The sequence below is a fragment of the Mycetomoellerius zeteki genome, unplaced genomic scaffold (genome assembly GCF_001594055.1).
Source record: "Mycetomoellerius zeteki isolate Tzet28-1 unplaced genomic scaffold, Tzet1.0 scaffold119, whole genome shotgun sequence".
NCBI lineage: Eukaryota > Metazoa > Arthropoda > Insecta > Hymenoptera > Formicidae > Mycetomoellerius > Mycetomoellerius zeteki.
The window spans coordinates 1,215,024-1,239,109 of record NW_017256116.1 but is presented as its reverse complement, the minus strand read 5'-3'; the positions used below and the strand labels follow the sequence as shown (position 1 = coordinate 1,239,109).

General features: G+C 36.7%; 1 protein-coding gene across 1 annotated transcript in view; it reads right to left on the bottom strand.

Moving 5' to 3' along the window:
• Nucleotides 1-6,602: 6,602 nt before the first annotated feature.
• Nucleotides 6,603-24,086, bottom strand: part of LOC108729731 (uncharacterized) — a 36,259-nt gene continuing 18,775 nt past the window's right edge. The window contains exons 2-3 of the mRNA XM_018458955.1: nucleotides 6,958-7,180; nucleotides 6,603-6,649 (exon numbers count right to left, since the gene is read on the bottom strand). Of these exons, the coding sequence (XP_018314457.1) occupies nucleotides 6,603-6,649; nucleotides 6,958-7,180 (270 nt within the window). The remainder of the gene's footprint in view (nucleotides 6,650-6,957; nucleotides 7,181-24,086) is intronic.

Here is a 24,086-nt window from a genome sequence, read left to right as displayed (position 1 = left end):
AAGGTCGTACGGTAAACAAGGAGTATTACCTTGAGGTTATGCGGCGTTTGCGTGAATCAATAAGAAAAAAACGTCCGGAAGTGTGGAAAGAAAATTCATGGATTCTGCACCATGATAATGCACCTGCGCACACGTCGTTACTAGTGAGTAGTTTTTTGGCCAAAAACAATACTATCATCATGCCTCAGCCACCGTATTCACCAGACTTGGCCCCCTGTGACTTTTTCCTCTTCCCAAAATTGAAAAGGCCCATGAAAGGACGAAGATTTGCGACGATTGAGGAGATTAAGGCTGCATCGCTGGAGGAGCTCAAGGCAATACCCAAAAGTGCATTTCAGAAGTGTTTTGACGACTGGAAAAAGCGCTGGCACAAGTGCATTGTATCAGAGGGGGATTATTTTGAAGGGGATAACATAATTTTGGATGAATAAATGAATATTTTTTTATAAAAATGAAAAGTCACCTTACTTTTTGATCACACCTCGTATATAGACATGCGTTACAAATATCGTATTATTAATGGTTTTAAACACTCTAAATTTTTGGGAGTGAAATTTCACTCCAAAAAAGTCATAGTTGCGCCAGTCCGGCAAGGAGTGAACTTCACTTCACTCCTTCAGGAGTGAATTTCTTAATCTAACCTAAAAAGTTAACTTTAATGATTAATATATCTCGCTTCGCAAGACAGAGTGATGCTTTTTTTCTGCCATATTCGTTCGTTTTGTGCAAAAACAGAATGAGCCTAATAATTTTTAGATTAGATAGGGAGAGAGAGAAAGAGAGAGGGGCTAAACTTAACATTTATCAAAGTGAAATTTCAATCTCTCCTATCGGAGAGTGAAATTATTCACTCTCCACATAGATTGAAAATTGACTCTCATTTGGAGTGATTCTTCACTCTCTAAGAGTGAAAATTTCACTCCTGTCGGACTGGCGCAACTATCACTCTTTAGGAGTGAAATTTCACTCCCAAAAATTTAGAGTGGAGATTTATTATTAATTGAAATTTTAACTGAACTTTATTTCTGAGATTTCTAGCAAATGGATCATAGTCGCCTAGTGTATTCCTCTCGAACGTGGTCTTAGATTGCCGTGCGTTTCGTGCTACATTTCTGTCGTGTGTTCGTAACGCAATTAGAAAGTGTCCTGATACAAACGGCAGAGAGCGTAGCTGGACTCAAAGGAGCCTTTAACGTTTCATAAGTATGCGACTCTGGCCTGGGACTCTCTCTCTCTCTCTCTCTCTCTCTCTCTCTCTCTCTCTCTCCCGCATGCTCGAGTAATCCTCCCTTCCTGGATTGTTCCCTTGAAGTGCGAGGCTACGTTAGATCATAATTAGTATACACGAGTCATCGTACAAAAGCAGCTTACATAACGAATACAGTGTCGTGGAGTCGTCGCTTCCGCAAACTCATTTTGTGCAATGTAGTTTCCATAATGAACATTTGGTCGGCAAGTTACGCTAAAATCTGCGAATGCCGTTTATTAAAGTTCGCGAGCGGAACTGATTCTATGAACAAAGGTCTGGAAAAATATGTATCCCGGAATACTGTAATAAAACGGCTCCATTCGCTTTGTGCGATGTTGGCACCAAACTTGTTCGCGAGTCAATAGAAGGGTCCTGCTACGAACGATATTGTCTTTTTCGAGCCGGCAAAGATCGCGTTTGCGCGCTCCAATCAAAAATCTACCGGAGTCACAATTCGATATATCATTCGTAGGTTTGGGGTTTAAGCTTGAGCAAAGTAAACGTATGCGCGCGCGCGCTTGAAAAATTACATTTTTATAAAAAGTTTGACGAATACAATTCAACTTTATCTCGTTTTAATACAAAATTGCCTGCTTTTTCTAAATCCAATTAACTTTTTTTTTTCAAATTTAACTAATCGAATTTAACTAATCCGAAAAATTGATATAAAGTGATGTGATTGAATATCGGATAAAAATTGAACGTGATAATGGAAGAGAAGGAAAGACAGTTTATACACGATTTGTTCCTTCGACGTTATGAGATCTGGTTTCGAATAATATGTACTCTAATAAAAAATTGTGTACACATGTACGATGTATAGAATCTACGGTAGATCTGCGGTATCGTTTTAAGCAAAATGAATCGATCACAGTCAAGAAATTAGTAAACAAAACAAATCGATGAGAAAAGTATGTCATCTTACAAATGCTGCTTTTCATATTTACACTTATGTCACTCGCAGCTATGAATCGAATGATTGATTAAGGAATGAATCGTTTCTTGCAATAGCAGAACAAAGTGCATATTATGATCTTTTGCACCACGAATGAAATTTTTCAAACAGATGCACGAAGTACAAAGGAAGGAAAGAAGGTGGAAAAAGAGAAAAAAATTCGATTTGAATGTGTCTAATCAAAGTTAATGCAGAAATAGTAGGGAAACTATTCGATCCGAGTCTCACTTAAGATAGAGCGAAGTGCACTTTACCGCGAAAATTTGACACTTTCTTTCGAGAATACTTTTCCAAGATCTCAAATTATACCCGATAAGAGACACTCGCGACTAATGAAAAAATTACTTCCAGATTACGATTATTGAATCATATGACGATTACTGTTTCCGCGATAATTTTCACCGCTCATAGGATTATATCTTGAAATTTGATTACAGAGAAATCAAATTTGAAAGTGAGTTTTTCCTGGTAAGTAAATTAATAGTATCATATTGTTCGCCACGTTGTAAATTGCATTGTGATAATCAAAATATTTTATTCTATACAATTCTTCTTTATTGTAAAATTAATTTTAAATGAGATAACTCTACGGCCTACTTAAGCTACAATTTGTTTTAATTTTTTAATAAAAAAAATCCGAAATTAAAAAATAATGATAAACAATAAGGAGCATATAAGTAGTATAGTAAGGGCGGTTCTAACTCAGGTCCTCCGAGGGGAGAGCGGGGCGTATTCGTAGGCGCGAGGAGGGAAGGGAGGGGATAGCGCGGGGAAGGCCCAACATGGTGACGCGATCAGTGGTATCGCTGTTTATGTAAACATTAAGACTTTTTAAAGTATTTACACGAGTGCAGCGAAGATTTGAAGAAAAAGCTTTAGATTATATTAGGTATATATGTACCCAATATGATCTAAGTATATAATTCCCTCTTTTTTTTTTTGTTAAAAAATGTTAGAAAAATGAAAAATAAAGTGATCCAATATTATTTTTATGAGATGATATGTTTATTAATATATTGACATGTTTATTGATATGTACGTATAAAGAATACACAAAGAACTATTTTCTAAATAACTGATATATTGTGATATATTAGGCATATTAGGCATACTAAGCCATCCGGTTACTTTATATCGGCTTTGTTATCACGCCTAAATGGCAGCTTTGATCGTTCTTTAATGATCTCAGTAGCAGCAGCTGTTCATTATTAATTGCTGCGAATAGTCGCGTGCCCCGTGCTGAAATATTCCAATCTGTGCAAAAGTGGTTCATGGCCGGTTCACGACGGTATCATTATGAGCTTTTACGCGCTCGTAAAGACAGAAATGGAGTGACGAAGGAGAAAACGGCCAGAGTAGGGATAGTAGGAGTAACAAGAAAGCATGGATATTGCAAATTTGTGAGCCGCATTACCGGAGAGAAAGCAGTTATAGCCGGAGAGCAGCCGGGTTGAGATACGAGGCGATACTAACCAGTGTGACGTCTATCTAGAGGACGTAAAGCTTAACGCGTTAATAAAGGTCAGTAGTGCCATAGTCGTTAGCCTCTTCATGATTGGAAGATATGCGTATTAGATACATAGTAGTTACTTAAAATGAATGCAATAACGTATTCTGAAGAAAAATATTGTTATTAAAAAATTGGATATTGCATGTATCAATTCTCGTATTTTATGTAACAAGTATTACGTTTTTATTCCACAGTTATTTTATTGATAAAAAAATATGGAAAAAGGTCAAGAAAATAATGCACAGTTTAAAATGAAAAAATGTGTCATAATAATAAGAAAAATTAGAGGCATCACCATTAAATGTTGTTTAGAAACGTTATCAGCAGGTGTTTTTTAAGTATCGATATATCGCGAAACTTTAGTTCAATAAGTATAAACAAAAAACAATTTGAAGACGAGCAACATACATGTATAAGCAGGCGCGATGATAAAGACGTTTTACGATCGCAGCGCGAACTTGGGAAATAATTTTTCAACGAAAAACTAACGAAAAAAAAGGAGAGAAAGACAGGCTGACATCCCGCCGCGCGGTGCTTTAACGAGAAAAATACCTGCAGTCGTCGAGCAATTTTATTTACAATGGTTAAACGAAATCTTGAAGAATGTAAACGGTGAACTCGTAAATCGCACCGCGGAATCTATTGTACTTTGACTTAGAAAAATAAACCCCGTTACATCACCGTCGTGTATTTCAACACAGACACGCAACTGTATAACTCGGATGGAAAGCAAGGTAACGCTGTTTTGCATTCTCCATCACGCTTCGCGTATTCAAGGCATGATGAAAACGCATATTTTTCAAATACAATGCGTTAAAAACTACCAATTAGTCAGTCCTTGCTTGGAAAACAAGCGAACAAATACAATCACTGCAAAAGACATCGCGTGAAAGCCCCGGGTGAGACGGTAAGTGAATGTAAATACCAGCACAGCTTAAGCCAAGGATGTCCCAGGAAACGGAAATATTTGCGGATGGTTTGGTGCTACGAAAGTTGGGTATTCATTTAAATGGCGATACCCACAAGTTCTCGACTCCATAATCAGCTTATCGATTTTCCTACGCGCTCTCGAACAAATATCATTGATAAGTATTTGTTCGAGGTATTTATCATAAAATTGCATTGTTAATAATATATTCTCAGAATTAATATTAATTAATATAAACAACTAGTTTATGATTAAGGAACGATAATCTTTATCTAACTTTAGAGAGGAATTTTCGTAATAAATTTTATATAAAACTGCTTTGTATAAAAGAATAATATTAGCTTGATGCGTAACGATAAAATATGAAATACAAAAACTTTGGCTCCTTACAAAGAAAATACATTTTTCTCATATAATTGTAGCAGATAATATATACACATAGCTAATTCATTTACAGGAATAATAATGAAGAATCGAATGAAGACTACTTAATAATGTTTTATCATAATTTAATTCCAAAAAGACAAAGTTTTTATTATTTCACCATAAAAATTTATAGCACTTTTATATATTTTTTTCAACTAATTGTAAAAAAAAACATAAGGATACTTTATAACTTTGTAAACATATAAGTGGTTTAAATTGCTTTTCGATTGTCATATAAGCTCATTGATCCGATTATATGAGGTAAGTCGTGAAATTTATTGGTTATCGTTTCTTGAAACCGATAGTTATCGATTCGATGTAAGAAAGTATTTTTGTGATCATCTGTACTTCTGTATTAATTCTATATAGAAAGATCTTGTAAAATAATAGAATCGAATGATGGTGTTAACTATAACAAGAGAAACTCTGACAAGAATGTAAGCCAGACTCGCAATGTTATTTATCGACAATATTCGATTAATAAAACGATTCGCAATTACGCGAAGGAGGATTTTATCAACGTAAGTGCGGATTTGTTATATCTGTTGTAAATGTGTGCTTCCGAACTTACCTATCTCACTCCTCGAATGATGAGTAATTACGTTACTATGGAAGAAAAGTACAATGCTCTCTCGAGGAGGCGATCCTTCCCGGGCAAGCAGGTGTGTATAGTCGTTACTCTTTAGAATCATTTGTTCAACCGTTACGTTAAGGGTCAGGGCTAGAAATGATAAACGATCCGTTCCCTTACCCACCTTCTCGCCAGCGGGTTTCGTCCCGTGTATTTCTCCTCCGAGATCGCCTCCGAGGGGAATATAACAGGCAGGTCGGAGAAAGAAAGAGGAAAGGAGATAGAAATACGACCGCTCCGGTTCATTCGTTCACCTTCGTCTTAATGTAAGCGAAATTTAAAGAGACAGTTCTCTCTCGCTAGTGAGGCTTAAAGAGGAAATTCGTGACCTCGATTATGATGACGATCAAGACGACGACGATGACGGAGCATCGCGACGCGCGACGGGATAAACGTGGAGGGACGCGCGTGAAGACGCGCCGCCGCCCTCGGGACGATTTAAATCAATTCGCCGCGTACCATGGTAGATAAATTTCTGGTCTGACGTTTAAGCGATCGCAAAAGTTTTTCGTAGCAAGCCGTACGTGCGATATGGCCTGGTATAAAAGTTTGCTCTTCAAACGATCCGGTCGGCAAACTTCTTTTCGCGTTAGTACTTGAGGTATACCGGTGCATGATTAAATCGGGTATACCGCATCGCGAATGATGTATGCGAATCGCTTGCGTTTTGCGCTGACGTACGTGCGTTTGATTATCGGCGAGTAATTACTTATGCAAACTCGAGAAGCGAACTCTTCGATATGTTAGCGCATATCTCTCTGAATTTATCTTTCCGCGGCGCGACGAATGGTAGCAGCGATAAAGGAAAGCGAAAAAGTTGAAGGATGTCGTTATCAAATTTAAGTCCGCGCGGATAATTTTGCGGTAATGGAAAACCCTATCTCTAAAAGAAGAGGGCAGAGCTTAGCTCAACATCGGTATCAACCAATCCCAGGTGTTCAATTGGCGCTCTGCCAGAATTTAAGCTTGGCTTAAATTTCGTGCAGTTGCTACGTAACTAGGGCAGATTCAGATTAGAATTAACTAATTGTTGCGTACACCGTCGTAATTAGGCAGGATTCCCGCATGCTCCCCGCATACTAATATTTGATAGAAACCTAACCGCGGGATATCGCGTACGGGAGGAAGTTAAACTTATTCCATGGCACGCAATCGTGACGTCTTATACAATCTATCGGTAATATTCAGGAATGAATAGCAATTGTTAACTCTTTACACACGTTTAATTAGCCAATGTGAAATTATCAAAATAACTTACCGATTACATTTAAATGGACTAGATGACTCATGTGGGGCGTCGTGGAGACCTGGCACTCGTAAATACCGCTGTCCCGATGTTGCGGATACTTTATTTGAAGCGTCCAGTCGTCTGAATGAGCGTTGTGGATCGCTCGAAATCGCTGGTCGTTCGTGTACGTGTAACGGCCAATTGTGAGCAAATGGACGTCTCTGTGCCGTACCCACGATACTTGTAGCGTCATCTGCAAAGGAAAACGAGATGGGAGTTGAGAGATAAGATCGTGAGAATCATCACGAATGATTTCACCTGGAATCCTTTGTATACTTGCTTAGGGTTACTTATTGTACTGGGACATATAATTAGTGGTTTGTTTGACGTATCGGTAATTAACCAAATATATCAAGGCTTTCAATCACTAACTTTCATTCCTAACTAAGAATTTTAAACGTGTTGCTAGTGTGACTTATTAAGAAAGCAAATTTTCTTGCATATAATCAAGATATGAATAAATGAAAATTTCTCCTAATCTATACATCTGGAACAGTCCACAGCAAAATGAAAAGTACAAGTAAAATGTTAATCCCAGCGTTACCGTATGAGAAAATAATAAGTTTTTGTAAAGAAACAAAACTTTTATATATCAGGAATTAATAAAAGTACTGGGAATTGTGAAACGCGAATCAAATAATTCAATTTTTGTCTGCGCGTTGGACAAGTTGAAAAAGTGAGATCGTTCACTTCGAAAGCATAATTTATCGCTGCGCATACCAACTGCTGTCTTTTGACAGATGTAACGCACGTGCATGAGACAGCGTCTCGTAAGCTGATATCCCTGTCGCGGTTTCCAATGGCACATGTAATAGAATAAATTACAAAGCGTACGCGAGATCTAAATTCAGACTAGCGAGTGGGATATACGACGCCACATCAGATCACAACTTTCGAGCGTACGCTCTGAGCGAGCGTTCCTTCCTTCTCGTACGAAGGAATTAATAGAGTCGCTTTGCATATCGTTGCAAAGTTAGCGTGCGAGATAAAACGCCTCGAGCTGAGATAATTGGACACCCGGACCCAGCGACGTGTAAATATTTGCATCCTTCGAATAAGGTCGATACGCATTACTCGAAAAGCACATGAACATGTGCATGTAGTATAACGGTTCAGATGCATTTCAAACATGGTACTGGAGACGATGTCCTAAATGTGGCCATGATCGTATGCGGAAATGCTCGTTCCCATCCGATATTGCCGGACAAATTGAATGTCGCGATATCGAAAGCTAAGTTTATATCGAAGATTGGAATTAATTAAGCTTTAATTAAGGTTTAATGCGAACAAATAAACACGGGACACATTACGCAATACATGGAAAATTGAATTAATCGAGTTAAAATTAACCGAGTTTGCCACTAGTCGTTCTAATAGTAGCGCGAAGGGGGTTTAAAGTTTGGAACATTAAATATTACAAACATGAAATCGCCGTAGCATAATGCCTAGTAGAATTCATCCTCTACATTGTTTCGTATACCCTTAAATTTTAATACTTGCTTCAATTTCTGTCCGAAGTCTTTCATTAAGTGCGCTATCGCCTGGATTCCGAGGGACCGATATATCTGTCTACTATTCTACTACAACTATTCTCTCTCTCTCTCTCTCTCTCTCTCTCTCTCTCTCTCTCTCTCTCTCTCTCTCTCTCTCTCCGTTTTCTCCGAGATTCGCTTCCCTGGATCCTTATCCAACTCACTTCGTAGTTTCCGTAAGGACCTCGCTCGGTGAATCCTGCCGGACGAGTACGAGTTGTTGCGGAAGTTTCGGCGACCTGAAGATGTCCCTTGTTCGAGAACTTGCAGTGATATCCGCAGATAAGGAGGAGGTAGTCCGTAGATAAGGGTGTGTTCTTAGTGGGAAGGAAGGAAAAGAGATAGACAGACAGATAGAGAGAGAGAGAGAGAGAGAGAGAGAGAGAGAGATGAAAGATGAAATGGGCGCGGAAGCAAAGCCTCGTGAGTAGATACATTCGAGTTTGGTCAGACGAGACTCGCTATCTCGTTTCTGCCGTGCATAGTTTTACTGCGCTTGTCGCGCGTATGCGTATCGCGCACACCCGTTATGTCTTCTGTTAATTTATGATACGCGACCGACATGAAATGCCATAGTTGCCGAGCTCGAAGGCTTCCGACCATGCCGGATCTAGGACGATGGGTCAAACACTGTCGACTCTGCATCCTGCGTTCCTGGTTCTCGCACCAGCTCCTGACTCATAGTTGGCCTTTGCATACCGATTCCGCTGTCGCCGCGCAAATGCGATTTATGCGAATTCCCTTTCTCGTAGCCCGCCGAATGCAGATAGATGGACAGATTTATTCTGTCTCTTGATAAATTCGCTAAAGATGATGGAAGATATTGAGCGAAATAATAGACGATTTAATATAGCTGTAAATGTAAGAATTTAAAAATGAAAATTATAGCGATTAAAATAACAATATTATGGTATTCAAGGAATATATTACTGAGATTTTAACGCAGTAACAGAGATAGAAGGCAAATATCAACATCCATTTCTCTCAGATGAAGTACTTCTCGAGTTGCACTAATATATGTAATTTGAAAACAAAATTCCAACAATTACCAATTTTAATAGACTTTAAATGTACAAGATATCACGGCACTTGGAAAAAAATATTGCGCCGTTAATTTATCAAAATTTCTCGTTAATTCTAGCAGAATTCTATGCTCTACAAGTCTGTGATAATTTTTAAACAGAGTTCCGACTGCTACTTCTTCAATTTTAGTTTTTTTAGTATGATAAATGTGGAATTCTTTTTTAATTTTGCAAGAAACTGTAAAACTAAGAAAAGTGTTACAGGAACTGTTATTATTTTTTTTATATTAATAGAATGTCGTGCTAACTTTACAGACACATAAATTTGGGTAGTGAAATTAGGACACCGTTCTATTAATGACATAAATAATGATAGTTCCAATAGCACTTTTCATAGTTCTACGGTTTCTTATCAAAATAAAAAAGTTTCGCATATTTTATACCAAAAAATCAAAACGAAAAATATAACGTGCAACTTTGCGAAGCTAGCATGACACTTCCTTTCTAAAGTACAAGAAAAAGAAAAATATTTTCACTTTTAGTTACAGTTATAGTAGTCATCAACTTATATATGAAAGACGGTACTTGCTGGGGATTGTAAACAAATAAAACATCTTTACCCCTATAGGAATGATAAAGCCTCGTTTGATGAGGAATCGATCAATCTCCCGTTTCGTCATGATGTTATTGCTTGACGTGCGAGTTATTGGAATCGATGTCGGGCGAGATTACCGCGTTAGCGTTCGCCAGCGAATCAAATATAGCATGTACGAATTTCCAGTGATGGAGAATTTTCGATAAGCTTTGCGCCCCGTGGCGGAACTGATAAAATTACCGGCCAATTATCTCGCGTAAACAAATTCTGCGTAAGAAGATTCTGACCTAATTTTGTGCCGGATAAGATGAGATCGTGACGCGAAAAGGTGGAAAGTAAATTACTCTCTCATCCACACACACCCACAGACACACACACTCCCTCCCTCTCTCTCTCTCTCTCTATATATATATATACATATCTATCTAGCTATTTATCTATCTCTATCTCATCATGAAACACATTCGAGAGATCAGGACGTTCGACTAGCAATAGTAGGTATATTCTACTAGGAAATACAAATTGTTACACAAAGCACATGTAACGCTTCGCCATAACGTAACTTCGATCGGTCCGATAATTAATATCGGATTGATTCCGTTATGATTATGCAGTCGTTCTTATGCTAATTGTATCCGTCAAAGAGCGATTTATGATATATTTTTGAAGTATTTGAAACTGAATTTAAATCGTGAATAGAGATGATAAATAAATATGTATATCGACGAAATTGACCAATCTAAATATAAGCAAATTATAAGCAGGAAATTCTGTTTTATTTATTATTTCAAAATCAAAATTGATTAGTTTCATAAACTAGATAAAAATGACTTCTTTTAAATATGATTGGATTTTTGAATTATCATAATGTGTTTGCTCATCAAATTTACACTGCGCTGAGAAATCGCGGAAGTTAAATAAGATTATAAAGTATATTATAGACTAAAATATATACTGGTTTGTTATAAAGCAATTAATTGAAAAATAACGCACCGATACGACACATTTAAAATTATTTTGCCGGATGGAGCCAGATTATTGATTGCTATTTTCATAAACAACCGTTTTATTGCCTGGCGAATATAATTGCCATGCCATAAGCACTCGATTTATTTGATTTCAAGATGAAAATGCAATCATTAAAAACTGGGAAGGTTAAACTGTTAATGTGAAAGACGTATTTTGGACGTAAAATTACCAGTTCAATTAGTATTCCAATCGATATTACATTAAACCGATTTAAAAGAGGTACAGAGATTAGGTATAAATCGATATAACGAGGCAGTTCGAACTTTTCGATTATGTTGACCTTTTCATTTTTTATACATCATTTTAAACGCATTAAAATACTACATTGATTCTCATATTTCTTTTGATAATTGTATTTTGGAACTTAAAGAATGCTTCCGCTTTTTTCTCATTCTTTATTAAAATTAAATCCTAATTAATTAATGATTACTTAATAGGTTAATAAAAAAAATTACGTCTACTAAATGTATAGTTGTAGTTTTTAAAATTATTTAATACTATTTATGTACATTATTATATTAGCATTAGATAATGTTATTCATGTGCCGATGATGCAGCATGCATCTGTAATCCATATTTACAAGATTTATATCTTGAGACTATCATCCTATGGGTCAACGAATAGTGGGAACAAATAGTCTATTTGTCCCATGGGATTGTGCTCGTATCCGCGCAATTTTATCTCGACAATCTCCATTTATTACGATCGAATTGTCCATGAGGTCGTTTCTATCTCTCGACGACTTCACGCCCTTTCTTTCGTAAGATATTTTTGCTGTACCTTAGCTAGAAAATTTTATTGTTTTATCACGTTATGCGCACTATGGTTGCAAAAACTCGCTTATATTCGTCTTTTATCGTACGGTCTTTGTCAATTTTAATCATGTCTCTTTTATCTTATTATATTGAAAACATTACGCTTTATATCCGAGATTTATATTCTCTAACTTAAAAAAAGACACATCTAAAATAAATTTCAATGAGTGTGAAATTGCACGAATCAAAATATCGAATGTATAATTGTAAAAATATATAAGAATGTATACACACACATATATATGACTTATATAAGATCATAATAAAATTTTTTGTTGATTCGAAAGGAATTCGATTAGTTTCGCTGTGGAAATATTCGTGGGCGACAAAACAGAATAATCAAAAGAGAAAAACATATATGCTTTTAGCGCAGCATTGCGGTGGTCCAGAGAGGACGCACGCGTGCACGTATATTAGCATTTCTCGCATATATTTTTCGTCGGTTTATGCGCATATTGCCAACCGGAGGCGCTAATTGCCGTTGTCGCACTCGGCTAGTACAGGAAAAGCATTGTTTTATTCGCATTCGGATGTGCATCGTGCATACGTACAGACGAACAATATACACGAACGCGTTGTCCCGTTCGATAAGCTTCTCACGAGGATTACGATGTCGCGCGCAGTTCACATTGTCCCTACCCGTGCTCCTGCATTTTTTATTGCCTGGGTGATTTTCGAGGACGATTCACATACGATTGATGATACATACTTTACGCGTGTTCTATGTTTTGATCTTTTAACGGAGATTATATCAAGCAAGAAACTGATAAATGAAATGATCGAAAAGATAAATTTGTATTTTTATATGCAACTTTTTTTGAAGAAATAATAAATAACAATTATAAATTGATCATAAAAGATTTAATAACATTTTAAATTTCAATATATGTATGTATAATGTAGAATATTAAATTTTTAAGTATTTTTAAACATTTCGCAAGAAAAATTCGAAGAAGCAACTATTAATTAAAAATCTCTCAAAATATTATAAATACTTTGTTTATGAAATACTTATTTTTATTTTTAGTACAAAGGAGATATTTTATAATCAAGTTAGATGAAAACTTGTGATATACTGACGCGACTAAGGGCTGGAATTATTCAAGCAGCTCCACATCGCAATCTTAACTTTCTATCTCAGACGTTACACTTCTGGAAAGGTGTCTGTGAGAGATTCTGAAATAAGACATTTCCATTTTGTGCTCAAGTTCCGAAATTTTCCGAGACTTTCTATATCGCAAAAGAGAACTCATCCGACAGTTAAGGTGGCTAACTATTGCCAATTAATGATCTTTAAAGGCATAACGGATTTCCGATATCGTATAGTTCACCAGAACGTGTCGAACCACTTTCAAGCGCCATCAGCCTTCTCCGTTAAGACGCTTCTCTTCCTCGTTTGCCTCTTGACAACAAGGAAGGTAAGGTTTCACCTTACTCCCTTTCGTCTACTAATCAATAGATTTTCTTGTGAAATTCTCATCCACCATAGTAAGCACTTAGCATCTGCACTCTTAATTGAGTTTTCAGGATTAAATGGTCGATGGATCGATGCAAGATGTCGGCTGCTGAGAATTGATTGTCTCTGCATTATTAATTGTAATTAATTGTATCCTATTTTTACACTGGTCATTAAAAGAAAAAAAAACATGCAATAGACGATAGCTATGTTGAATATATATGTTTGGGATAGATTTTCGAGTAAAAGATTTTCTTACAAAGCTATTTTTACATCAAGTTCTCGGGGCGTTCGTAAATTTAATCAAATATCGAATATCAATATCGCAAAACATGAGACTCATGTCTCGACGGAAATAAACGTAGACATACGACGCATTTTCAGATATTTATATACAATTGAGTATACATTGCATTTTAACTCTTAAAATGTTGCAAAATTTTTAACTCTTATAAAATGTTACACAGTTTTGCATTTATTTGCATTTTTTTTGTCCTCATACGCATATAAGATTAAGCCAAAAGTGATGTCAGATGAGTTGGTCCGTTTAATACTTTTACATATTTAACACCTCTGCATATTTTGCATTGTGTTTTACACGCCTCGGTGAAGAGTTATATGGAGGCCATTTTTTGATATTTTCAGATATATAACGCACTATGAATATATGCGTGTCGGCCGCATGTAAATCGACTCAGCTGGCCGAACGAGGTTACGTTAATTTCGTAGCTATCACAGTTGAATAAACGCTAGAAACGCTTACGGGGGCGTTGTCAGCATTTTCCCTCGCGCGTGCACACAATAAAATTGGAAATCGGACGAGCTTTTCAGCCGGATCGTAACAAAAGTGGCGTAGCCGCGCGTCGGATTACGACGCTAAATACGTAGATATAATTCATTGCTCATTAGCGGCACTTTGATAATTAGCTCGACCACCAAATTGTATTTCGGATGCGTAGATTACGTGGCGTTTAATCGTACGAAACGAGATCGCTTCGCATTATCACATACCGCTAAAGTATCATCGATTTTTTTTGTTTTTTCCTTCTTTTTATTTGAACTTTGTAATGAATATAACGGAGCGATTGTGTGCTGCATATCTAATAAATATTAGAATTAAAGTACAGAAAATTGACATTATCTACAGCAATCTCTCTCACTCTCCTTCTCCTCTCTCTGTAAATAAGCTTGTATATAATTCCAGCGTAACCTAAGAGTATGGATGCCTTTAATTAATGTCCGTAATATTCAATTCCTCGTTACCATTCCGTATCTATAATTATTATTGCGTTCAGCGAGATTCTATTCGACAAATTTTATTCGAGAGAATTGCAATTCTCGCGAAAATAGAATCCACACGTAATATAATAAAATAAACGAAAATTCGTGAAAAATTCAAACGTAGTACAATGGAAGTGTACGGTATATTTCTGGAATATTCCACCTTTTATAGAGACAGTTAAATGTACCGTCACGAGAGGTAAATTAAACGTTTATACATTGACGGCGATAACGACGAATTCAGTGTCGTTTATTGGCGAATATAGCGATCATCGAAGTAGCAACACGCGGCTATTTATTCTTCCCCTGTTCTGGAAACTGCAGTCACTCGATGTTTCTCGTCATATTATATCTCACGTTAATTCCGGCATACGATATTAAATATTCCACTAATACGATGAATTCAGTGTCAGTCGTCATTAAAAAGAGCATATGCATCAAAAACGGCAATGCTCGCAAAACAAAATTGAGAAATTAATGAACAATTGAAATGATTATCAGGCTCATGATGCTCGTTGATGCTAGGATCGTACTTGTAAGAAAAACAACAAAGAAAGATAAGAGAGAAGAACAAGTGGATACATGCAAAATCACGATACTCTTTACGAATAATAATAATGCGAAAACGTTAGCATTTGACAAACGCTTTCAACTGGTATTTGCAATCTGCGAATTTTCGGGCAAAATGCCCGACACAGTTACAAAGACAGACATGTGAAGAATAAAGTTTTATACACACACACACACATACACACACACGATGAGGAAGATATGCTTCCTTTCCTCTGCCTTTCTCTTGCTCGATATTGCTGAATCGACATGTTCCATTCGATGAATTCTAAAGCATCCGACTGGAAACCGCTCGTAGTTTATCAATCGCGGGAGCCACTGATAATGCGTGTCCCCGTGCCCGCTTCCGGTATATTGTATCGACTCGACGATGTACGCTATCAAACACGGTCGTACTGCCCCATCGCCGTTGATATTTAATTATGCTCTGCTGTTAATTACCGCGCGACATCAGTGTTTTACCATTCTTCTCGCAGACGCATATTTAAATATGGCAACGAGAGAAACTAGCTTTTCCTCGATTTTCAGATCCACAAGTAGATTCAGTGAACGTTACGAGTTCTAATTAATTATACAAGCTGTCCCAGTTCGAGGAATATTTCAGCAATATCTTTAATGAATATGATGTCGATGTTGTCTTGATCGAGAGAAAAAATTTGAAAAATAACGTGAAATAGAAATATGTAATTCAAACAAATGGAAAAAGAAATGTTTCCCGTAATAAATCGTAATCTCGACGGAACTTCTCACTAATCGTTATCCAAGAGCTCGTAAATCAGAAATTCGGAATGATATAATTATTCGCAAGAGCGTTCTCACTCCGGAACTTGAATACTTGATTACGCGACAAGTTCAATTAGCAATTATCGTTCTGAAGTGGAGCGCATTGGGTATAAATGCTTGATAGCAGATAGTTTCCAAGTCATCGTGCTTTTACATCCCGTAGGATGGACGAGGTTAATTTGATCCCATTTGTGAATGCGGTATGCATTGCAGATGCAAAAGGTCAAAGGACACGTCCTCTATACCTGTGTTCGATCGATTAATTCAGAGTTCACAATTAAGCTTACCATCGTGCGTAATAATGCGCTATTTCGTGTAAAAATTACAGAAGCATGAATAATTGTAAATTGTCTCTTTAACTAATTTATAAAAACTTTAAAAAATCGATAAGTACAGTAATACGCAATTAACGTAATAAAAAAATTTCCACGATAAAATAATACTTTTAATTAAAACATATAATGTAAATATCATTTTATTAAATATACACATATATGTCAAACAGAATATAATAATTCATAATATTAATTGTATTAAAGACCGAGAGATTTAACTTTTAACAGGATTTTTGTGCGTGGGAAAAAAATTTAGTTGCAATCTTCTTCCTACACACAAAAACCCTGTTAATTACCTGCATTTCGGAGAAGTATTTCATGGAACCAGTGTCATTTCATGTGCCACTCTCGCTTACGCGAGTTCTCTTTTGCAACGAAAAAAAAAAAAAGAAAAAACTCTTAACTTATAGCACGTAGAAAAGTTGTATTATTACGACAAGTTACGCTGTCCAAAGTGTCGCCAAAGCAAAAGCGTCTGTAACCACGCCTTCACCTCTGCGAAGACTTTCCGGAGACTACTTTCATTCCAACGTAAACGACTTTCGACGCAACAGCGTCTGTACGAAACGAGCTTGCGAATAAGAGTGTACGCACGTGCGCACTTTACATTTGTATTTTAGTGAAAACGATAAAAATGTTTATAGCTAATTCAATGAAATCATAATTAGATATTGTCGGCAAAAAAAAGCGTTAAAAATAGATTTAGATTTATAGTGAACAAAACAAAACAAGTTCAAATAAAAAAAATAATAAATTCATCAATTAATCAATTGATTTCTTTCTCCTCACAAAGATGAGAATATCCAGGGCAGCAGCTGGCCGGGTATTAATCCTGTCTCGACTCTTGGGTCAAGGGGTTAAAGTCGCGGTTGCACGCTCGCGCCGTCGGGGAAATCGCACGACGTTCTCTCGCCGGTAAGGAAATGAGGGCGAAGACGAAAGGGAAGAAACGATGGCGACTCGAGAGAGGGTTGCGTATCGTGAACTAGTTTGTCTACCGCGTCCTATCGGTTAACCATTCGTCTTCGTGCTGCACTGCTCGCTACAGTCTTTTACGGTGTCCCACTAGCCGTGGAAGAAGCTCCTCCACTTTCCGTACCCTTAGGGAGAACTCAAATTTCTCCCCGGTTTTCATCCCTCTACCCTCTCAACGTCAGTGTACAGAGTAAACGTGCCGCGTGACGCGTATGGGAAATTCGATTCTTAAGAGTCGGTCATCACCGTCGATTTATCTATTCTTACCCTCGCGAAGGGTTGAATTTCGGTTAAATGTTCGTGATATTGTGCTCTTTCAGATTTTTATCCAATGTGCGTTCGCAGATTTGCAGTCGCTTTCTATTGTCCTGAAATACGTCGCTGTGCTCTGTACTTGTGACTACATATTTTAAAAGCTAGCTCTCGAAAAATCTAATAGAAGACTGATATTAGAAATATTAAATCTAACAAATTAAGTTTTAAGATAACAAATGGTCAAATGTCACAAGGAAAATCATTGACCTAATTAATGGAGCTGCACTAAACGAGCATATCTATTTTATCATTAGTTATCAGGTCGGACGGAAAATGAAAAGTGTACACCCTTAACACGAGTATATCTACACCCTGCTATTTCCTCCTCCTATCTCTTAGCATCGATATTTAATGAATTTTCTCCGGATAAATACGGGCGAGAAATTGAAAAATTACTGAACTGACAAGAAAACAGGAAAGTAAACATTGAACGCGGAAGAAGCAATAAAAATTCATCGAATGATTACTCGCTTCAAACTAGAAATAGCAAGCGTTCAGTTTCACGTCACTTACTTATTTGGATCTAATTTTTTCACGTCTTTATCTTGTTACTTCTGTTTATTATTTTTTGTAAAAACTATGAGGTTAATTAAATTCTAGAGTTTGTTCGAGATAATTAGAATATCGACATAATATATTTTAATAATTGTAATCATATTAATAATAATACACTAATTGTGTGTAAGCTACGATTTTATTGTTGGAATCACTCTTTTTCACTTATCATAATTTTAAAAAGTGAAATGTAGTTTGGCTTTTGAAGATTAGTTTGCATTACATTATCATTTTCAACTGAGAATAGCTATGGGATTGTCCACAAGAGATTGCAGAGGAACGTTATTTCGAATAAGGGGAAAGAGAGAGAGAGAGAGAGAAGTTATCTTTAAGATTTTATAGTTGTAGCAGTTACGAAAGCGTAGAAAAGTTTGTTGTGCTATTTGGTCCAGATTCACCGACATCGAGAAGCGTTCCATTCCAGGGCGCAAAATTCCATTGCGAGCGTTCGCGTGCCTTCAACCTTTACGGATATATTTCTGCAACGTTCCGTACCAGTTCATACATGGTGGCACACGTATACTCACACGAAACGACGACAAGCAATTGAAAGTAAGGACATTGTCACGGCAATTTGAGTGGACGAGAAAAGAAAGAGAAAGACAGAAAAAAGAGCGAACGGACAAACTAACGCAAAACTAACTAAACGAAAAACTTTACAAACAAGGTGTCAAAAATAAGGCAAATTAGATTTTTTTATCAAAATCCGCTGCAACCGCTTACTACCACGTTTACGAGGGCAGACATATTAAAAGAACAATGCATATAAAAATAACTGAAATTATGTTTAATTTCAAAAAATTCCGCAGAAATTCAGTTCTTGACGTATCTCCGTTCTACTTGCTCATGAGTTAATTATCATGTTTTGCATTTCGCGATAATATTCGCGTCTCATATTTTAAACGTTTTACAGTCATTCGGTCAAAGCAAAACATACGCTATTGCTCGTAGAGTTGCACGCAATTTTATGCGGGATAGCACGTTAATCAAGGAAGCCTGAAAAACTATGCTCGCCTCTATCCTTCGTTCCTTACTGACGTGACTTCTTTATCTGCATTTTATCCCACTTCATCCGTTATTGCATTATGCATATCATACGACTTGCTGGACGGTAGTGCAATTGTGCCGCTGCCGTCCAGTCGAACACATACATTGCAGAAGAAATCCCAAAAAAGGGTACAGCTTCCGCCAAAAGATGCAAGATGAATCAAGAAAGAAAAAGCAAGAGAAGAATTGAAAGAAAAGAACATGAGAACACGAAGATAATCGGGTGGAGCACGACGGACGATCGATATATTTTAAGCCGCAAATTGTAACCGAAAACTGCTTGGTATTCAAGTCGCAACGTCTTTTCGCTCTTCGTATTCCGTTTTTCGCTTCGATCGTGTTAAGGCAGAATGGAAATGCGGATTGATCGATAGTCCCTCGCGGACCGCTGCAAAAGGATTCGGCGGTCACTCGGCGAATAAAGTGGCGGAAGTCTTACACCGTAGTGACTCAACGTAATCGAACTTTTGAGAAGCCAAGTGCACGTAGCGCGAATAATACCGCTTCTTGGCTGCTAAAACTCTCTGGTTCGTCCCTCGTTTGTTACCATTCCGGCCGAGTACGACCGAGTACACGTACCTCTTTGTTTCCCTCATTGAGTAGTTCTCTGTCCCTTCGTTTTCCAATATTCGTCCCCTGCACGTTACAAAATCAGCGTGTTTCGTCGAATGAAATTTATTTTCAATTATTTTTCTATATACAGACAAAATAATATATCTTTTTTCTAGAAAATCTATTTTATAAAATTGTTAAATAACTTACTTTTATAAAATATCATCCATTTTATTGTATTTCTTTTCATTTCGTTTATATTATATTATACATAGTTATTTTAATAATAAAGTTATTAAAGAAATTGCATAGAGGGACAGATTTTTGTGTAAACGGTATGTTTGCATATTTGTTCTGTACGAGAGCATTGAGTCGCGAAAGTTTTGCCACTCAACCAACCTGTTTCTTCCCGTGTACAGCACGTAAAATAGGTCGATGTAATATAAAGCATCGTGTCATCGGTCTTTAGTTCAGGGAGCCTTCCGCCAGCAAATATTTATCGTTTACGTACGAGGTATTCGGAAACGTGAGTCGCATTGCATTCCGTTCTTTCACGATGTTTACGTGGAACATGGGAACTCGTTGTACGCGGACGTAAAAATGGAAAGGCAATATGTATTTATGTATATTCATAAATCGAGTATGGGGCTGCGTTAAATTATAGAAAATCGAAATGTGAATTAAAATGTGAATATAACCGTTGAGTACTCGATCCTTCGAATGCCTAACATCTGTATACATTGTACGTTAAAAATACGTTATAGTCTTAAAATAACTAACACGAATAGAGCCAGAGGCTGTTGTATACTCCATGTACAACGTAACAACAAACTTGCATATATGCAATTTTACGATTATACTTCACTGTTGTGCACATACAAACATATGATTTACTATCGAAGAATACAGTGTAGAAACACCTCGTCAGTTTTTTCAATGTTTAAATGTTTATTGTTATCACGTATTTAATTCCTACATTTTACTACGCATTTTCTGTACAGTAATGGAGAGCAAAATTTCCACGATCTCCTCCAGATCTTCGCGAAAGCGTAAATCTAACGAGCACGTATATGTACCGCATTGTATACGTTCGTTGTGAAGTATTTACTATTTAAATAAATATTTTATTTTACACGGGATAGAATTTAGTATTTTTGACATTACATACAAATCCGTAAAAAGATTTGTATAAAAAGTATAGTTATAAAAATATGCTTCTTCAATGTGTGTGTGCGTGCGTGCGTGCGTGCGTGCGTGCGTGCGTGTGTGTGATTATTATCTTCATAAATAATATAAGAGAACACATTTTTTTAAATAATTAAAAAGTACAAAGAGAAAGAGTTTTAATTTATATCGAAAATAAAAAAAATTAGATTTGTAATTTGTGATGTAAAAGATGTGTCTGGAAAGCTGTCCAATAAACCAAGTCGATTTAAAAAAAAAGGGGGAAAGAAATCATTTAATGCAGAAAATTGCAGGAGTACACTTGGGTTCAAGCTATGCCTATTGATCTCTTCGTAACTCGTCGTTTGTGCGCATATTAGGCACTCCCATATTGCAAGAGCACGGCCGCCAGACATGTAAACGTCGAATTGGAGTGCCTCGTGCACGTAAACCAGATTTCTGAGCTTCAAGTGCATCTCAGCAGTCACTACGTCGTTTCGCAAAGCACTTTGATGCCATGTAATGCGTCTTAATAGAGAGTTCGGAGTGATGATGTTTCTCGCATTGTAATCTAGATCCAAAGCAGACAGAGGGCATATTTCGACTAAATATGTACACATTAGCTTATTATTCTATTTATGTAATAAAGATTGCGTTTCGATTGGCGTTAATAAATAAGAGAAAACAATTCAGCGTTTCTCTAGTGCGGTATGCAATAACATTCTAATTGAATTATTTTATAAATTATTACACGAGCAGGCCTCTAGGAAAGATTAAATGAAGTACCAACAAATATTGTAACACAGTTGACAATTTAAAATAATACTACGAACACACATACAAGTAAAAATTATGTATTATACGTGCATATGTCATTTACAAGGTGTTAAAAAAACCAGCGTTTATACGATAGATAGTACACATAATATATTGAGTAAAAGAGCCTTAGTGAACACATCGAAAACTCAACCGTTTCTAAGATGTAAACAATTTTGTTTGTTATCATACTGACTTATTGGCTTCTACGTGTTGTACGCAACATGAAGATTTACCTCAGTGTTTACAAACCGTTTAAAAACCGTTTACAAGCGTTCTGAATATTCTGATTCAATTTTCATATTATTATAATGAAAAATTTCACCTGGAATCAGTAAGTTGACTGCATCAACCAGTCATTACAATTGAATAGACATTATGATCATCTCATTGGACCTGTAATATTCTCCCAAATAGGCAGTATGCTATTTATCTTAATTTCTCTCTTTTCACGTCTATGCAACATGTAAAAGAGACAATTATAATTAGTTATGATACTAACATACAAAATTGTTTATATCTTAGAAATGATTGAGTTTTTGACTTATGTTTATTAAGGCTTTTTTACTCAGTGTGGTATGTATACTATCTACCATATAAATGCTGACTGGTTTTTTAAACACCCTATATAAATATTTTTGCCGTTCGTACAATTATTAAGTAGGTAGCAAATATACAGTTTTGCTTTGAAGCTCGCTCGCAAAAATTGATATTTTTAGCGTCGGTCATAAACCCAAGAATAGGGTAGCGCGGCTTGTTTTATTTTTAAATGTGAACATAGAGCGGAGATGGTTGATCAATAATCTCTGTATTATTATTATACTACGCTATTCGTTGTATAGGGTTCTTTCCATGATATAAAAATAATTATCAAGAGCATCGTTATGTGTATGAAAATTATCCATTTATTTTTGCAGAACCGTTACATTATACGTCGTTGCATCCATGTTAATAATCCGTGCATCTCTAAATTAATATATGTAGTGTTTCGCTCTCTTTTTCTTCCTTTCTCTCTCACACACTTTGCTCTCGTTCTCGCTATCCCCGCAAATAGTATTCGTTTCTAAATGACACTGATGTTGCAGCGAATTGGATTTATACAGATTTACCGCTCGACACATAGTATATATGTGATTAACATGTTCACAAATAGATCGAATTTCCAACAATATAGAGTAATGAAGCGATTACATTATTCAAAGAATCCCGTTGTTCGTTGCGTAAGGTATTATCATTAATTTAAATTTACAGACGCTAATGTTGAACATTATTGTGGTGCTTCGCATAACACATAATCTCTATGCTATGATGCTGAAAACATTTGACATCCGTAAACTAGAGAAGGTAATGATAAATCGAGGTAATGAGGTGGAATTTGTAACATTCATTCACATTGAAGAATTAATGAAATCGGAGATACGCGCGTTCACAATTTGCATAGAATATTAATCGTCTTCTTAGGCCCAGTTCTACAACTCATGGTTAACTCTTAACTGAGGTTCAATTTATTCCTCTAATTCTAGAATTGGAAAGAGATGAGGAATAAGTTGAACCTCGGTTAAGAGTTAACCGTGCGTTGTGGAACTGCGCCTTAAAGTTTCAGTTATCAGAAAAAAACATAATGCAATCTTGACTGATTTGATATTATTTCCCTCACAATTGTCGGCGCTCGTTTTATTTTCGTCATAGACTGCGTGTGGACCACTCTGTGAAATATCACTGAATGAAAAGCTGGCTGCTGCGCGCTCGATCTTTGATCTCTTACGTATTTTAATCGCGAAACGAAGAGAGAAAGAGCAGGTGCACGGTACAACAGAGGGTATACAAAGAGAAAGTGGGCGGGGGATGAGTATTCTCATAAGGAGACCAGGCAGCCAGGCGCAGGAAATGCACGTGGCGCGAATAGGAAATTATGGTCTTGGCGGTAAAGTAGAATCTGTTGGCGAGAAAGGCGAGGTTTCGTATTCGCGCTTGAAAAGGAGATGGTGGCATTTAAGCATCAGAGCGAACTTTCAGACCGCAAGCTTTATAGATAGGCAGCAAGACGATCCGATAAAACGATCCGGATACGTTAAATTTGCAACGGAAGACGACCGTAAACTTCAGTGACGGTTCTTGCGTTACCGATATTACCGGGGATCAGGCGAGGAGGTGTGGTTTATCGTTTTTCTTCGAGAGAAGAGAAATGGAGAAGATCGTGAAAGACGAAGTCTGTCTTGTCAATCGCATTCTCGCGAGACTTTCGAGATTTCGTGG